This window comes from Neophocaena asiaeorientalis, unplaced genomic scaffold, assembly GCF_003031525.2.
Source record: "Neophocaena asiaeorientalis asiaeorientalis breed wild unplaced genomic scaffold, Neophocaena_asiaeorientalis_V1.1 scaffold134, whole genome shotgun sequence".
Taxonomy (NCBI): Eukaryota; Metazoa; Chordata; class Mammalia; order Artiodactyla; family Phocoenidae; genus Neophocaena; species Neophocaena asiaeorientalis.
Genome location: NW_020185339.1, coordinates 27,433,467 through 27,448,309, shown reverse-complemented (window position 1 = coordinate 27,448,309; position 14,843 = coordinate 27,433,467). Strand labels below are relative to the sequence as shown.

General features: G+C 37.5%; 1 protein-coding gene across 3 annotated transcripts in view; it reads right to left on the bottom strand.

The window, feature by feature from the left end:
• Window positions 1–356: 356 nt before the first annotated feature.
• TFCP2 (transcription factor CP2) overlaps window positions 357–14,843 on the bottom strand; it is a 53,037-nt gene continuing 38,550 nt past the window's right edge. Inside the window, exons 5-15 of one of the 3 annotated variants that reach the window (XM_024736917.1) lie at window positions 14,044–14,150; window positions 12,863–13,015; window positions 12,032–12,142; window positions 11,053–11,141; window positions 9,128–9,176; window positions 8,649–8,742; window positions 7,707–7,797; window positions 5,252–5,376; window positions 4,672–4,814; window positions 2,944–2,995; window positions 357–2,528 (exon numbers count right to left, since the gene is read on the bottom strand). In XM_024736917.1, coding sequence (XP_024592685.1) covers window positions 2,491–2,528; window positions 2,944–2,995; window positions 4,672–4,814; window positions 5,252–5,376; window positions 7,707–7,797; window positions 8,649–8,742; window positions 9,128–9,176; window positions 11,053–11,141; window positions 12,032–12,142; window positions 12,863–13,015; window positions 14,044–14,150 — 1,052 coding nt within the window. In that variant the 3' untranslated portion in view covers window positions 357–2,490. The remainder of the gene's footprint in view (window positions 2,529–2,943; window positions 2,996–4,671; window positions 4,815–5,251; window positions 5,377–7,706; window positions 7,798–8,648; window positions 8,743–9,127; window positions 9,177–11,052; window positions 11,142–12,031; window positions 12,143–12,862; window positions 13,016–14,043; window positions 14,151–14,843) is intronic. The other 2 variants (XM_024736918.1, XM_024736919.1) reach the window with 2 other exon arrangements.

The following is a 14,843-nucleotide window of genomic DNA, read 5'->3' as shown; positions in this document are numbered from 1 at the left end:
ACACGGGATCGTGCCCGGGTCCGGGAGGATCCCACATGCTGTGGAGCGGCTGGGCCCGTGAGCCACGGCCAATGAGCCTGTGCATCCGGAGCCTGTGCTCCGCCACCAGAGAGGCCACAACAGTGAGAGGCCCGCATACCGCAAAAAAAAAAAAAAAAAAAAAAAAGAATGATGTCAAACTATAAATCCTAACATAGAAAGATGTTCAAGACATATTAAACATAAAAAGAAAACTGCAGATCATTAGTACTACATGAGCCCATCTGGGTGTGTGTGTGTGAGAGAGAGAGAGAGGGAGGGAAAGAGAGAAACTTTTTTGCAATGGCTACCTCTACAGAGTGGGACAAGGAGATAAGTAAGTTATACCTTTCTTTATTGTTTGAATTTATCACTTTGTGTATTACTTTCATCATGAAAAAGCTAGTTTAAAATTTTCATTTAACTGCAAGGATCAATAGTGAACAAATGCAATTTTTTAAAGCAAGTTGAATAATTACAATGTTCTGTCACTACACCAATTCTTACCAATTATATGGCATTAGCACTATAAATATTTGTTTGAAGCTAAAGAAAGCCTAAGAGATTTTCTAGTTAATCTGAGGATCTATGATTACAAACTTACATAAATTCATTTCTATATAAATTTGAAAACTACTCTTAAAAAGCCCTCTATCTCCAAGTAAAAATTAGTAAGTGTAAATTTATAGTAAATATATTAATAGAATTCTGTGTATCATTTACAGTAAACAAGAGTCACAGATTCAGATTTAGAAGGGACCGTAAAAGTCCAACCCTCCCAGCCTAACATTCAGAAAGAATTGGAATAAATAAATAAAAATAAAAAACAGCAGCCTACTGGGGAGAGAGCTGACTTCCCTGAGCTGAGAACCAGTCCTACGAACATAATACAATTAGAAATGTCCCCCCAGAATGGGGACATCTGGTAATCAGTCACTAAAGAAGTATTTTGGCCCCATATGTCAAGTTGTCCAGGTCCATTTTAAACAAGTCATTTGACTTAATTTTCTGGTTTCAAAATTTTCAATTTCTTTCAAACCAAAAGAAAACAGACCATGTTGAAGGTGGATTTTAATGAACGAAAATCTCTGTATAAAAACATTTAAACTTTATCAAATGCTTTAAAAATACACACACACACAGATTCAAATCCAATACAGAATCTTTTGAACATTATCATTTTCACCTCAGCATAACATGTAGAGGGATTTCCGGATAAAACTTTACATGTGAAAAAAGACCCGTAGTCTTACACACGCACACACACAAGAGCACACAATCACAATCAGGAAGAACTAAAGTATATGGTAAGAATGCAAACAGGATGGGAATGAATTTCTTGTAAAGCTTATATAAAAGAACGCTACATGAGTAAAAGAACTTTCTATACCAAGAGAAGATGCAGCGAGGGGAGAGAGAAAGCAGAGGTTAGTCTAACTCATTAATAGTTTGAGAAGGTCATTCAAGAACAGTGAATTTGGGGAGCTACAGATAATCCCTAGTTTTCACCACCTCAAATTCTGTGAATCTGATAACTGATGATGCTTTGAAAGTGTCTATGTTTTCATTTTTTTGTAGGTCTTGATTTGTTCATCATTATTTAGGTGTGGTTCGTCCCTTTTGGTGTTAATTCCTCAGTTCTCGCTCAGTGTTAGATCCAATTCACCAGAAGAGCCACAGTAGGAAACGGTGGCAAGCACAGAGGACTGCAAGGGTGGCAGTCACGGATGGCAGTTAATAAGAGCCAGACGGCCTGGGTTTGCATTTCAGTGTCGCTAGCTGCTAGCTGCCTGTTACTCAGCAAGCTCCTCGGCCACTCTGTCTCCATTTCCTCATCTTCAATTAGGGATCATTATTACCTACTTCATATAGGGCTATTAAGAGGATTTAAACAAGGTAATCTATTTAAAGAATTTATCACACTGCCTCACACAACTAAATGTGCAATAAATGTTACCTAAAATTACTATTAGTCATAGAATTACAGGGGAATCAAAAGAAGAATTTTCTTCTTTCTCCATATTTCTCTTTAATGAGGTTTTTCAGGGGCAAAAAAGGTTGAGGATCTAGTCTTATGAATATAGATGTTTGCTTTTATGTTAGAAAAAAAAATTACATGGCTCCATATCACAAAATTTAACATCTTTCCATTAAACATCACACAATTCTCATCATCATTATGTCCTACACACACCCTAAATGATGTGGAGTTTCTATTGATATTCAACAACAATAGGGTCCAGAAATTTTAAATAAGAAATCGTTGCAGAAGTGCATGTTGGGCAATAATCTGTGGGTGCCCTAAGAGCCTGGGCCAACACAGATGCCTGGGATTCTGCCTCCAAGGCCTGGACACAGTCAGATGGGTCAGGTTCTTGCAGCCCTTCAAAGCTCCATTTGCGACCCCCTTCAAGAGGGGAGTTCCCAATAGGTGAAAGCAGCAGCAGCCACTGAGGATGGAATGCCCCACACCTACTTCAGTATGATATGATAGCTATCATTGGTTTCTGCTGTAAAAAAAAAAAAAAAAGAACAAAGAACAAAGAATAATCTTTAGTTACCTCTAAAACACAGCAGGAGAAAAATATATGTGGTAAGGTTCTTTAGAGAAAGAAAAAAACAGAAGGACAGAGGGCAGTATACTTAATTATCATAGAATACTTGTAATAAACATGCATTATAAGAACAGCATGCCTCCGTTTCATCCTTTGTCCATGGAAGGTGGAAGAAAATGGCAGGAAGTCATCAGTTACACTGTCTACTCTAATAATGGCAAGAAGCCAATTCATAAAAAGGAACAATCTCTAATAATGTCACTTTCTTTACCTCAAATATGGCAGTTAATACTTTCCCTCTCTCCTCAAAGTACTATAAAAAAACCCTCAAACCTCTTCGAGAAAGGCATTTGTCTTACTACTTCATTACCTTTCATTGTGTCCAGAATAAAACAGGCTTCTTCCTGAAAGTTCTGTATCATCTGAAAAAAGCAAGAAGTTTTGCTGATTATTAAAACCTTGGTTTGCTGTATTTATTTTGCCTGTGTGTTTATTATACTAGATATAAGTGAAGAATAATCCTTTGTTTTGTTTTCTCTCCTATTTCGTTTTCAAAAGCTTTAAAAGCTAAGCATTCTAAAACAGCTTTCTTAAAATTCGAGTGTGCATTTTCCTGGGCTAACCCCCAAGACTTTCCAAGGGGCACACAGATATAGATAGGCCCATATGGGAGGAATTAAACTTCCATATCTGTTCTTTCCTAAAACCATCTGAGAACCTCTTCAGTCTTCCTTTCCCACTTCCCTTCTCAAACTCCCTTTTCCCATTTTATAAAATAAAGGCAAGAGCTTCACCTTCCTGAAATCCTGTGAAGATGCCCTGCCCTGGACTATAAAAGCCTCCAGGATGCAGAAGTGTAATTGCAAACGGGAACTCAAATGACTGGGTAATAAAGTCTTATTTTCAATTCTTTCCTTTCACCAGAATTGCAGTGATCTAATCACACATTGTCAAATGACAGATGATGCAAAATAACTTTTGATAATATCACTATGCAATTTTTGGCACATAACTCAGAAGTTAAAAAAAAAAATCCAGCAATGCTGTTACAGCAAACTCCATCCATTCCTGTCTATCAATTTATATGGAACAGATTCCACAGCACTTATATCTAGGGGAAAAAAAAACGGGATGGAATTGATGCTGAACTCTATTTCATTCTAGCAATCAACAGGCAGTATTTACCTATCGATGAATTAACTGTCTGTGGGAGGGAGGGTAAGGAATCGAGTAATCTCATCCGTCTCATTAATAGATGCACTTTTACTGTATTTTATTTTATTTATTTATTTTTGGCCACACCGTACGGCTTGCGGGATCTCAGTTCCCCGACCGGGGATTGAACCCCAGGCCCTGTCACTGAAAGCTGAGAATCCTAACCACTAGGCTACCAGGGAACTCCCTAGATGCACTAATGCATTAATAAATTTTTTCTTAATGTTTAATAATTACTTATCAAAACATATAATACATTTATGTTATTTTAATCCATTGTATAATTATGGTGATAATTCTATTCAGAAGAGATATTTTTTACTTTTATTGAAGCAAATTTTTGTTTTAAAGAAATATGGTAGGATAATTAATAAAAGATATTCAAAATAAATAAATAAAATGGTAAAAAAGAAGATATTCAAGCATAAAAGTAGGTATGGTAAGATGAAATTCTATGGGGGAAGTGAATGAAAATATGAGTTTAAGGAAGCAGAGAAATGATATAAAAATTCTGTTAAAAAAGTATATTCATGTATTTTTTTAAACAGATGACAGTATTAAATTACTCTTGTATTTAGGTTACATGGAATATAGCTAGAGTAGTGAAGTAATCATTTCATTTTTAAATGTCATATAATATGCCCAGAAATGACATCTTTTGCAACTATTTAAACTTAAAACAAAAAATTTTAAGTCAACCTAAAAACGTGCAAGGGGATACACAGTTTTAAAACATCATTGTAGGAGGTAAGCAAACAAAAACATTTGAAAACCTCTTGTCTTAGAAAACAGAGCACTCTGCCCCAGTAGAACAGTTCCTGCTCCTGTCATCTGCCCAGACAAATCACTGTCGTCTGGTGAGTCAGCTGTGCTGAAAATCTACCTCGTCACTAATGAGCACATGGATTCCTGTGGGCCCCTGCTTGTAGATCTGGCTGATCTGGCAAGGGGAAATGCTGAAAAGCTGAGCGATTTTTTCTGTCAGTTCAACAGCTGTCAGTTCTTCTAGGTAGATGGCATGGTAAACTGCAAAAAGGAGAAAGCAAAGGCAGTCAGTACAGAGTGTCTCTGGTCTTAAATGTAATCTGATCACTAGGAATGCCCACTTTCCTGAAGGACTCAGAGGCAGACTGCCTGAATTGAAATGCCAGCTCAACCACTCGCTAGCTGTGTGTGACCTGGGGCAAGTTACTTAACATCCCTAAGCCTCATCTTCCTCATCGAAATGTTGGCAAGAACAATAAAATCTACTGCAAAGAGGAAACACCGGTTGTAAAAATTAAAACATGTAAACGTGCTGAGAATAGTACCTGGCATATATTAGGAACTCAATAAACATTAGCAATTACCATTCCTTCTAGCAAATGCTGAATCTGCTGTTTGATAAATTCCCATCACACATGCTCATAAGTCATCTCTTCATTTTTCTTCATATCTGTCCTGGCCTGTGCCGAACGACCTACCGAAGAAAGTACCATTTGAGTCTCCATCCTCATGCTTCTGCTGCTGCTGCTGCTGCTGTTGCTGCTGCTCCCTCAGCTGCAAGGATTCCTGACAAACGTAAATGGTTAGCCTTGGGCGCACCATCCTAAGGAGGAAAAAAGAAAGCTGTTACTCAACTCTTTCATGGTGAGCACATTTTAAGGAAGAACTTGTGTGTCTACATTTTAGCTCCCCACTGGTGTGTGTGTGTGTTTAACTGAATTCATTCCAACAGAAGCCCTCATATAAACCTCTGGTTTTCCTTGAAAAATCAGATCTGGTGATCCAAGGCCCCCATTCTTACAAAACACCCAATCAGCTGTTCTACTTGTGTGGTGCATGCATTCTTCAGTACCCCCCAGACTTGACTGTCACTCATTTACATGTGGTCTCTGTAGTCATTTGAGTTTGTAACCTTTGATGTAAAGGTTAGAAAGATTCAAAATGTGTGAGCCACTGTTTTGTGGGTCAGTTCAAGACATACCTTCTATTGATACTTAAAAGTACCAACAGGATAAACTAGAAAATCTTATTTCCCTCATTATCTTCTCCTAAGCGTCTTTAGCCTTCTTTCTGTTCTTTCTTCTTAGACAACAATATTGAATTACCTCTTGCTCTGATCATCTTATTCCTTCCTATTTCTAAATGCTCTGTAGGTAATACTTTTTTTTTTTTAATTATGGCTCCAGGTATTTATTTATTTATTTATTTGCAGTACGCGGGCCTCTCACTGTTGTGGTATCTCCCGTTACGGAGCACAGGCTCCAGACACACAGGCTCCAGACGCACAGGCTCAGCGGCCATGGCTCACGGGCCCAGCCGCTCCGCGGCATGTGGGATCCTCCCGGAGCGGGGCACGAACCCGTGTCCCCTGCATCGGCAGGCGGACTCCCAACCACTGCGCCACCAGGGAAGCCCACTTTTTTTTTTTTAATAAATTTATTTATTTTTGGCTGTGTTGGGTTTTCACTGCTGCGTGCGGGCTTTCTCCAGTTGCGGCGAGCATGGGCTACTCTTCGTTGCAGTGTGCAGGTTTCTCATTGTGGTGGCTTCTCATTGCGGAGCATGGGCTCTAGGCACGCGGGCTTTAGTAGTTGCGGCACGCGGGCTCAGTAGTTGTGGCTCACGGGCTCTAGTGCACAGGCTCAGTAATTGTGGCACACGAGCTTAGCTGCTCCGCGGCATGTGGCATCTTCCCAGACCAGGGCTCGAACCCGTGTCCCCTGCATTGGCAGGCTGATTCTCAACCACTGCGCCACCAGGGAAGCTCCTCTGTAGGTAATACTTTTAAAAAAGAAAGATCCATTCTTTTCCTTCCAGTCATCAACCCTTGAATTTCACCTCTTTCCTTAAAAGTTTCCAACTTGGGCTTCCCTGGTGGCGCAGTGGTTGAGAATCTGCCTGCCAATGCAGGGAACACGGGTTCGAGCTCTGGTCTGGGAAGATCCCACATGCCACGGAGCAACTAGGGCCGTGAGCCACAACTGCTGAGCCTGCTCGTCTGGAGCCTGTGCTCCGCAACAAGAGAAGGCCGCGACAGTGAGAGGCCCACGCACCGCGATGAAGAGTGGCCCCTGCTTGCCGCAACTAGAGAAGGCCCTCGCACAGAAACGAAGATCCAACACAGCCAAAATTAATAAATAACTTTATTTTTTAAAAAAGTTTCCAACTTGATTCAATTATCTCTTGTAATATACACAAACACAAATACTTCACAATCTGTTTCATTATTTAGTCACTGATTTGGTTCTATGGCACTGACCTGTATTTTTTTCCATCAATATTACTACTTCCTATTTTAAACTGTAAAGCCCAAACAGAGACTAGAAATTCCTCTGTATTACATGTAATATTTGTAAGCAGACACTTAAGCAATTCCTACCCAAACTTAAGAATAATCTCTTCTTTAGTAAAACTGAGTTCAGGACCTTTGCACCCACTGTTTCTTCTGCATAGAATGTTCTTCCCTCATGACTCCAAAGCTTCCATCCTTCTCATAACTCAGTTTAAATGCCCCCTCCTCAGAGAGGTCTTTCCTGACTATATTCTGTACTCTGTAGGCCACAACCTTATTTTTGTTTGTTTTGTTTACCTTCAAAATACTTATCACTATTCAAAATACTTATAGTTTATAATCTTCATCTCTCTCCCCATCAGAAAGCTCATCAATGTATCACCAAAGCCTAATGGCTCATAACAGGGACAATGGATATTTAACTGAATGAAAAAAACTAATGAAAAATGGAGTATCATGAGGAACTCCTTGGATCAAGTACAGGAAAAGATATTTTTCATCTTTATTTGGCACAAAGCTGGCATTCGAAAAGAATGTTTCGACAAGATGTATTTAGCTGTCCAAAAAGTATTGCGAAGAGTCCCTGAATCCAAATCCATTTGAAATCCAGCCCCACTGATATTTTAACACTAATTACATACCGGCCTTTCAATGCATTAAAAAGTCTGATTCCATCTGCAGGGCCACAGATTTGAATCACATCATCTCTAGTTAGCTTCAATAAATCTGCCCCTGGAATAAATATAAGAAAATGGGTGATAAAGGCAAAGATTCTCCTTGTTAATGACTTAAAATGGACTCTGTTACAGGACACCTCATTACTAGTATGCTACAGTCATAATCTCTTGCATGGCATGTAAGGCCCTCCATGACCCGGCCCCTGCATCCTCTCCCACCTCAATTTCCACCCAATTAACTTATTCATTTAACCCTATGCTTTCATCATGCTGATCACGCCTAATGAGCAAGTTGTTCCTCCTGCCTGAAATATCCTTCCACTGTCTGACCAACAGACTCTTCCTCAGCCCTCAAGATTTACCTCACGCATCACACATATTCCCAAACTCCAGAGCCTTACACTTATCTATTGCATTACAACTATTTGTTTACCTTTTTCAGGGTTTTATTTCGATTTGGGTTTTCTTTGATACTAGATGGTGACTGATCAGGAAATATGCCTTATCCATTTGTGTGTTCCTACCATACCTGGTACACAGAAGGTGCTAAATAAGAGTGGAATGTGCAAAGAAAACATAATATAGTGATATCAAGGGGAAAATTTCCGACTACCTGCAATGCTCCTTGATAAAATATTTTATGGATAATATATTTTAAAGTATTGCATAGAATAAATATTTTAAAATTAAAATGAGTTTAAACTAAGAGGTCTTTCTTTTTTGAGCATTTCACAGCACAGCTGCAGCTGGTGAGAAAGTCTGAAGGGTTCAATGAAATTCATTTAATCAGAAAAATGCATTAAGATCTCCCCCCTCTACACACAAAACAACACAGGGATACCAGGAGGCCCTGGAATGTAAAGGAAATCCCATGCTGGGGAAAACAAAAGGACAAGCAAATTTAACCTGAGAAGTTTGTAAAAAGCCTTGTGAATGTGGAAAAACGGTTTCGATGCAACCACTGCTGAGCCTCCTGAGGTGTGGTTGTTGGCAAGAGGTTCTGAAAGAGGGAAAGCATTTTTTTTTGTAACTAAATAGACTCAACTTTAAAAAGGTAAACGTTACATCATTAGGTGACAACAGCCAAATACACCCACATTCAGACAGGCTGAGTTTGCTTGGAAGTTGTTTATACATCAGTCTTCTTTCTCTAACCATGCAAGATATCCATAGAATTCCATCCTTATCTTCCCCACTAGACTGAAAGTTCCTTAAATACAGCACAGTATCTGGTTCAGGCCAAAATTCAATAAATGTTTGCTTAGTGAATGAATAATACTCCCTAAAAGTTGGGCATTTCTACTGAATCACACAGTCACCAAAGTATTATTAGACATCAGACTATTAGACTATAATAACTGACATTTATATAACTTTAGACTTACATCTGTGACTGGAGGGGGTGGCTCTGGCTGGTGGTTTGGTGAACCATTTCTAAAGAAACATTTAAAATGGAAGGATGAGTTCATGACACATACTAGGGTTCATCGCCTCATTCTTCATCATCGTAAGTCTTAAGCTAGAGATTTACGGGAATCTGTGCTATCTCATAAAACATTCTTACTCTTGGATCCAATACTTCTATTACCTATTATTTTAGCATAAAGACTTTTGTGTGTTGGGGGGGGTGGTAGCAGCAGAAACTATGTCATTTTTTATTATTGAAGAAATTGAAAAAAATACCAAAATTCCAGTAGGTTGGGACTGATTAGATAAATTATGGCATAAACAATACTTAACATAAGCTTATTAGAATGTAAACTAAAAATATCAGAATATAAAAGTAATCAATATATTACTACTGTATGAAGTGTATAAATATACACACAGATACAGGAAAAAATTAGAATAAATAGTATACAATGCAATGTGATCACATACTTTTATAATAAAAAACACAATAATTATTTTTAAAATAGCTTCAAAAATTAGTGCTAATTTGTGATCCAAGGGTTATCTCCACAGCCTTGATCTTCCCCTATACTTCCTTTTGCTCTACAGATTGTCTCTCTTCCCTAATGATTACTTCTTTTATGGGAGAAAAATTTGAGCCTAATAATGAACTACATGACAGAAGAAAATTTTAAAACTTTCATTCTATATAATATTTTAAATTGCCTATAAGTAGACTGCATAATCCATAGTTTGGTAACAGATTTTTCTTTCAAAAAAGATCTTTTTCTTCTTCTTCTTTTTTATTTTGGCCTTAGCTGCAAAATTCAAATTCAGTTATCAAATTTAGTAATTAACTTATCTCAGGGCTCTAGTTACCTATTTTTCCTACAATTTCTACCTAGTTTTATTCTTAACTGTTACATTTTGAATATTTAAGCTACCTTTTTTTTTTTTTTTTTTGGCCGCACTGCATGGGCTGTGGGATTCTAGTTCCCGATCAGGGATTGAACCCGTGCCCCCGCGGTGGAAGCACAGAGTCCCAGCCACTGGACCGCCAGAGACTTCCCTAAACAACCTTAATTAAATACTTTCAGAAGTAGGATGAACATAGAGCCTAAATAAATTCAAAAACGAACATCACAACCAAACAATATACTCACACATTTCACAACCTAACTATTTCAAATTTCAATATGACCTATGTAGAATATGTGTTAAATGCTGGAACTATAAGACAACTTTCTTTAACTGGAGTAGGCGTCTATACCAACTTTCAATTATCTCTGATGGTAAAACACAGTAAGACTAAATGCGTCCCATAGATAATTCCCAAACTTCATTTTAGCTCTCATCTTCACCTTCTTCCCCCAATTATCAAATAATAATTAGGTGTTGGGATCATTCTTAATAAGTAACCAAACAGATTTTACTGTTTGCACAACTGTGTTTCAACTCCCAACGACCACTCTGATCAGGAAGTGAAATAACTTTAAGAGAAGCAGTAAGAGGGAGAAGGGAAAAACCCAGAAAATCCATTCCCTGAATCACTAAAAACTGACCATAAATGCTGTTTCCTAATAGTGGGGAAAAGGGAATTCCCTGGAGGTCCAGAGGTTAGGACTCTGCGCTCTCACTGCCGAGGGCTGTAAGGACAATGAAAAACTAAATCCCATAAGCCTTGTGGCGTGGCCAAAAAAAATGAAATAAAATAAAATAAATAAATAATAGGGGGGAAAAAAGGCTACATAAAACTCTTTCAGTCTCTTTTGAAGATAACCCAAACCTCAGTTAATATATAAGTCCATCAAAGACTGACCAAATAGAAGGTCTTATTGATTTGGAAAGATTTTGTTTATGGAGACATAACAAAAGAATACATATTTAGGACAAACACAAGCCAATTTCCCAGACTTACCCTTCCCCAAGAGAAAAATTGTTATGGGAACTGTTGAAGCCAGGTGATGGGGAATTATTGACATATGTGATCTCGGGCCATGGAGAACACTAAAAACAAAGGACAACTTAGACACAGAAAGTACATTTGACTCTTTCTGTGTCAGAATTCCACAAAGATGTACTACTGTTACTCAAATGGCACATCCTTTTTTTTTTTTTAATTTTATTGGAGTATAGTTGATTTACAATGTTGTATTAGTTTCAGGTATACAGCAAAGTGAATCAGTTATACATATATATATATCCACTCTTTTTAAGATTCTTTTCCCATATAGGCCATTACAGAATACTGAGTAGAGTTCCCTGTGCTATACAGTAGGTCCTTATTAGTTATCTACTTCTTATACAGTAGTGTGTATATGTCAATCCCAGTCTCCCAATTTATCCTTCCCCCAGCTTACCCCCTGGTAACCATAAGTTTGTTTTCTACGTTTGTAACTCTATTTCTGTTTTGTAGATAAGTTCATCTGTCGAATAGCACATCTTGATTAGTAAATCTTAATTCCTCAGAGGCCCTCACAACTAAGAGGACAAGTAAGTTTTGACCAGACTGGAAGTGATGTTTCTTTTTTTTTAAAATTGAAATATAACTGACATGAACATTGTATTAGTTTTAGGTATACAACATAATGATATATGTATACAGTTGACCCTTGAACAACGCAGGTATTAGGAGCACCGTCTCCCCCTCCACAGACAAAAATCCGGGTATAACTTGACAGTCAGCCCTTTGTATCTGCATCCTTGGATTCAACGAACTGCAAACCATGTAGTACTGTAGTACATATTTAGTGGGGAAAAAAATCTATGTATAAATGAACCCATGCAGTACAAACCTGTGTTGTTCAAGGGTCAACTGTATATTGCAAAATAATTGTATTTTTCTTTTAAGAGTAAAAAGTACTGATTGAAATTGTCACCAAAAGAAATCCTTTTACCTCTGTGAGTATAGTTGTCTCATAGGAAGGTTGATATTTCTCCTTCTCATGAGGCGTTCGTTTCTCCATTTTCTCCCTATCTGTTTTTTGTTTTCTGTCTGCACCTTTGGGCTAAAATGAGAAATATTTTGTTTCAAACTCACATACTCACCCTTCGACTCAACAATATTACTTCTACGAACTTAAAATAGTCACATGTGAAACAAAAAGGTATGTACAATGAGGTAAAGACAAGATCCATCATTACATCTAAGTCTGAAAATAGGATATTTAAATGTGTGATGGAGTTGAAAAAGAATGAGAGATCTATAGCTACAGACGTGGAAACATCTCTAAAGCACATAGTTAACTGAAAAAAACAAGCTTCAAAACAATTCATATAATCCCATTTATGTTTCAAAGAAAAGAAAATATGTGTATATCTAGGTACCTGTGTATATAAGAGCACAGAAGGGAACTAGAAAGATACATATGAAATTATTGACAGTGGTCACCTCTGGGGAGAGGTTGGGGAGTCAGGGTAAGAGTGGTAAAGGGGGACTTCAGTGTCATGCTCTGAATACTGCTGTATTAATCAATCTTTCGCAATGAGAAGGTATTTATCCATATGATATCCATATGATCCCTTTTCCAAGTTCCCCTTCTCCCATGACCATCCCTATTTAAATTTCTTTACCAGGCATATCAGTAATTATTTCAATAACTCTAATTTAGGCTGAGCTTTCATAGTTTTTGAAGATGGGACAAGCTGACTTTCTCACTTGGTGACTAATGTCGCAAATGAAAGATGAGAGAGAAAGTTCCAAGGGCCAGCACAGTGCCCAGGAGTACCTTGAAGACTTTGATCTGGCAGCTGGCTGAGTGTAAGTGCTCAGTATATTCCCCGTTCTCATTCTCCTTGAAGGTATCGATTTGTACTCGAAATGGCACTCCCTTCTCTCCACCATGCTTCCTCATAGTGAACTCTGTGCTAATACAATGCACCTGAAAAGAATACAACATCCAGCCAGGTTTCAGTACTGTTAGCTAGCCAAACCAGTCAGCAACATTTTGGGGGCAGCTACTAACAGCAAAACCTTTAAAAACCTACAAAAAAACTTCTCCTCTCTTTTTGATCATGAAGAATTCACACTCTCATGAGGAAACGAAAACTTAAACGATTTACAAGTGCAAACAAAGTAAATGTACATATCTAACGTTAACAAAAAGCTACCGTGAGGAATTCATTAATCGTTTCAGAAAAGACAGAGTTAACATAAAAGAGAACTGGTTTCTGTTAGTAAAACTTTCCTGAACTTTAAGGTAGATTTTAGAAAGCACAGGCACCATCCATGCTGGGAACACAGTAAATACGAAAGCTCACAAGCAATAGGAAGAAAAAGGTTTGCTAGGCTACTGCATAAAGTCCAAGATCTTGGTAATCTTAATAGTGGAATCTTGGTTGACCAAATACTAGCTTGGGTAAGTTATTTTCTCTAAGCCTCAAGGACTATTCTTACAACACAGGACTATTTTTGAAAGTCTTAAGTAAAATCGTGTATAAAAAGTATTTACTTAACACAGTGACTACCTGATGAGAAGTGCTCAAACTACTGGTTATCATACAAATAAACTCTAACAAATAAGACTTTTCAAGTAATCTACCCAAAGGACATAATCAGATATGCAAATCAAATTCTAAGTATAAAGATGTTCAAAATAACTTCTTGGATAATAGTGAAAAATTAGAACATTCTCAAAGCTAAATAATTGTTAGGTAAGTACATCCAAAGAATAAAATATTATGCAACCACTAGCAAGTATTTTTGAGAGAAACAAATAAATGAATTGGGGAAATTAGAAGAGCAATTCAGAAACTCCTCATTGCTTTCAGGCACATGTCGAGTAAGTCTGCACTTGTTGAGAGATTCAACCCTGTAAAGATTTCAAATTCAACATGTTTTATCCTTTAAGAACCAAACTGGTAGTAAGAGATCCTCTTCAAAACTGGAGCCCTATCTGCAGTGTCTTACCTGAATGAACACAGATGTCCTCTTTGCAGGGTCCCACAGGAACTCCACTGTATTTAGTTGGTTTGGATTAGCCCTAGGATCGATTATACCCACAGACATTGGGATATCTGAGAAACAAATGGTTATCATTGAACAATTCTGAGTGCTACTGGGTTTAAATAAGAAAGCACCGATTCTTACATTATTGGTCCTTAGTTACCAAGATTTTTGTGTATCATACCTTAAACCTTTTTTTGCCAATAAAAAGAGTTTGATTAGACCTAAAATTGACCTAAATACTTTCCTTTTGAGTACCTTTTTTCCATTTAAAAAAGTTTTTACAATAAGACAATTTAAAAGTAGTTTCCTTTTAATGTGCCAAAATTCTATTTAAAGATAGATTTAGTCTACACACTGGCTCTAGTGTCATGAAAAATTTAATTCACAATCTGCTTCACTTACAGTTTTAAGGTTAGTATTACTGCTAGAAGTAAACTAAGAGGATTGTCATAGAAGGATAAAGCAGAGTGTCTGAATAAAGGCAGAAAGTGTTGTATCACAAATATAAGTGGGGAAAATTTAACGTAACAATTGATGCTGACTTATGAAGTCATCAAAGAATCCTATGACAGAGTGACACATCTTATTCTCAGGAGGGAAGAAAAATGAATGGGCTTTAGAACTTTGCTTTCCATTCCATATGGCATATATTTAAATATCATTCCCTGACTTCTATTAATATTCAAACTGGGGGATAAGGCCAGGCTGATATTTATTATCATAACTATGCTATAAGTTTTCTACTGTTTTAGTTATCAATG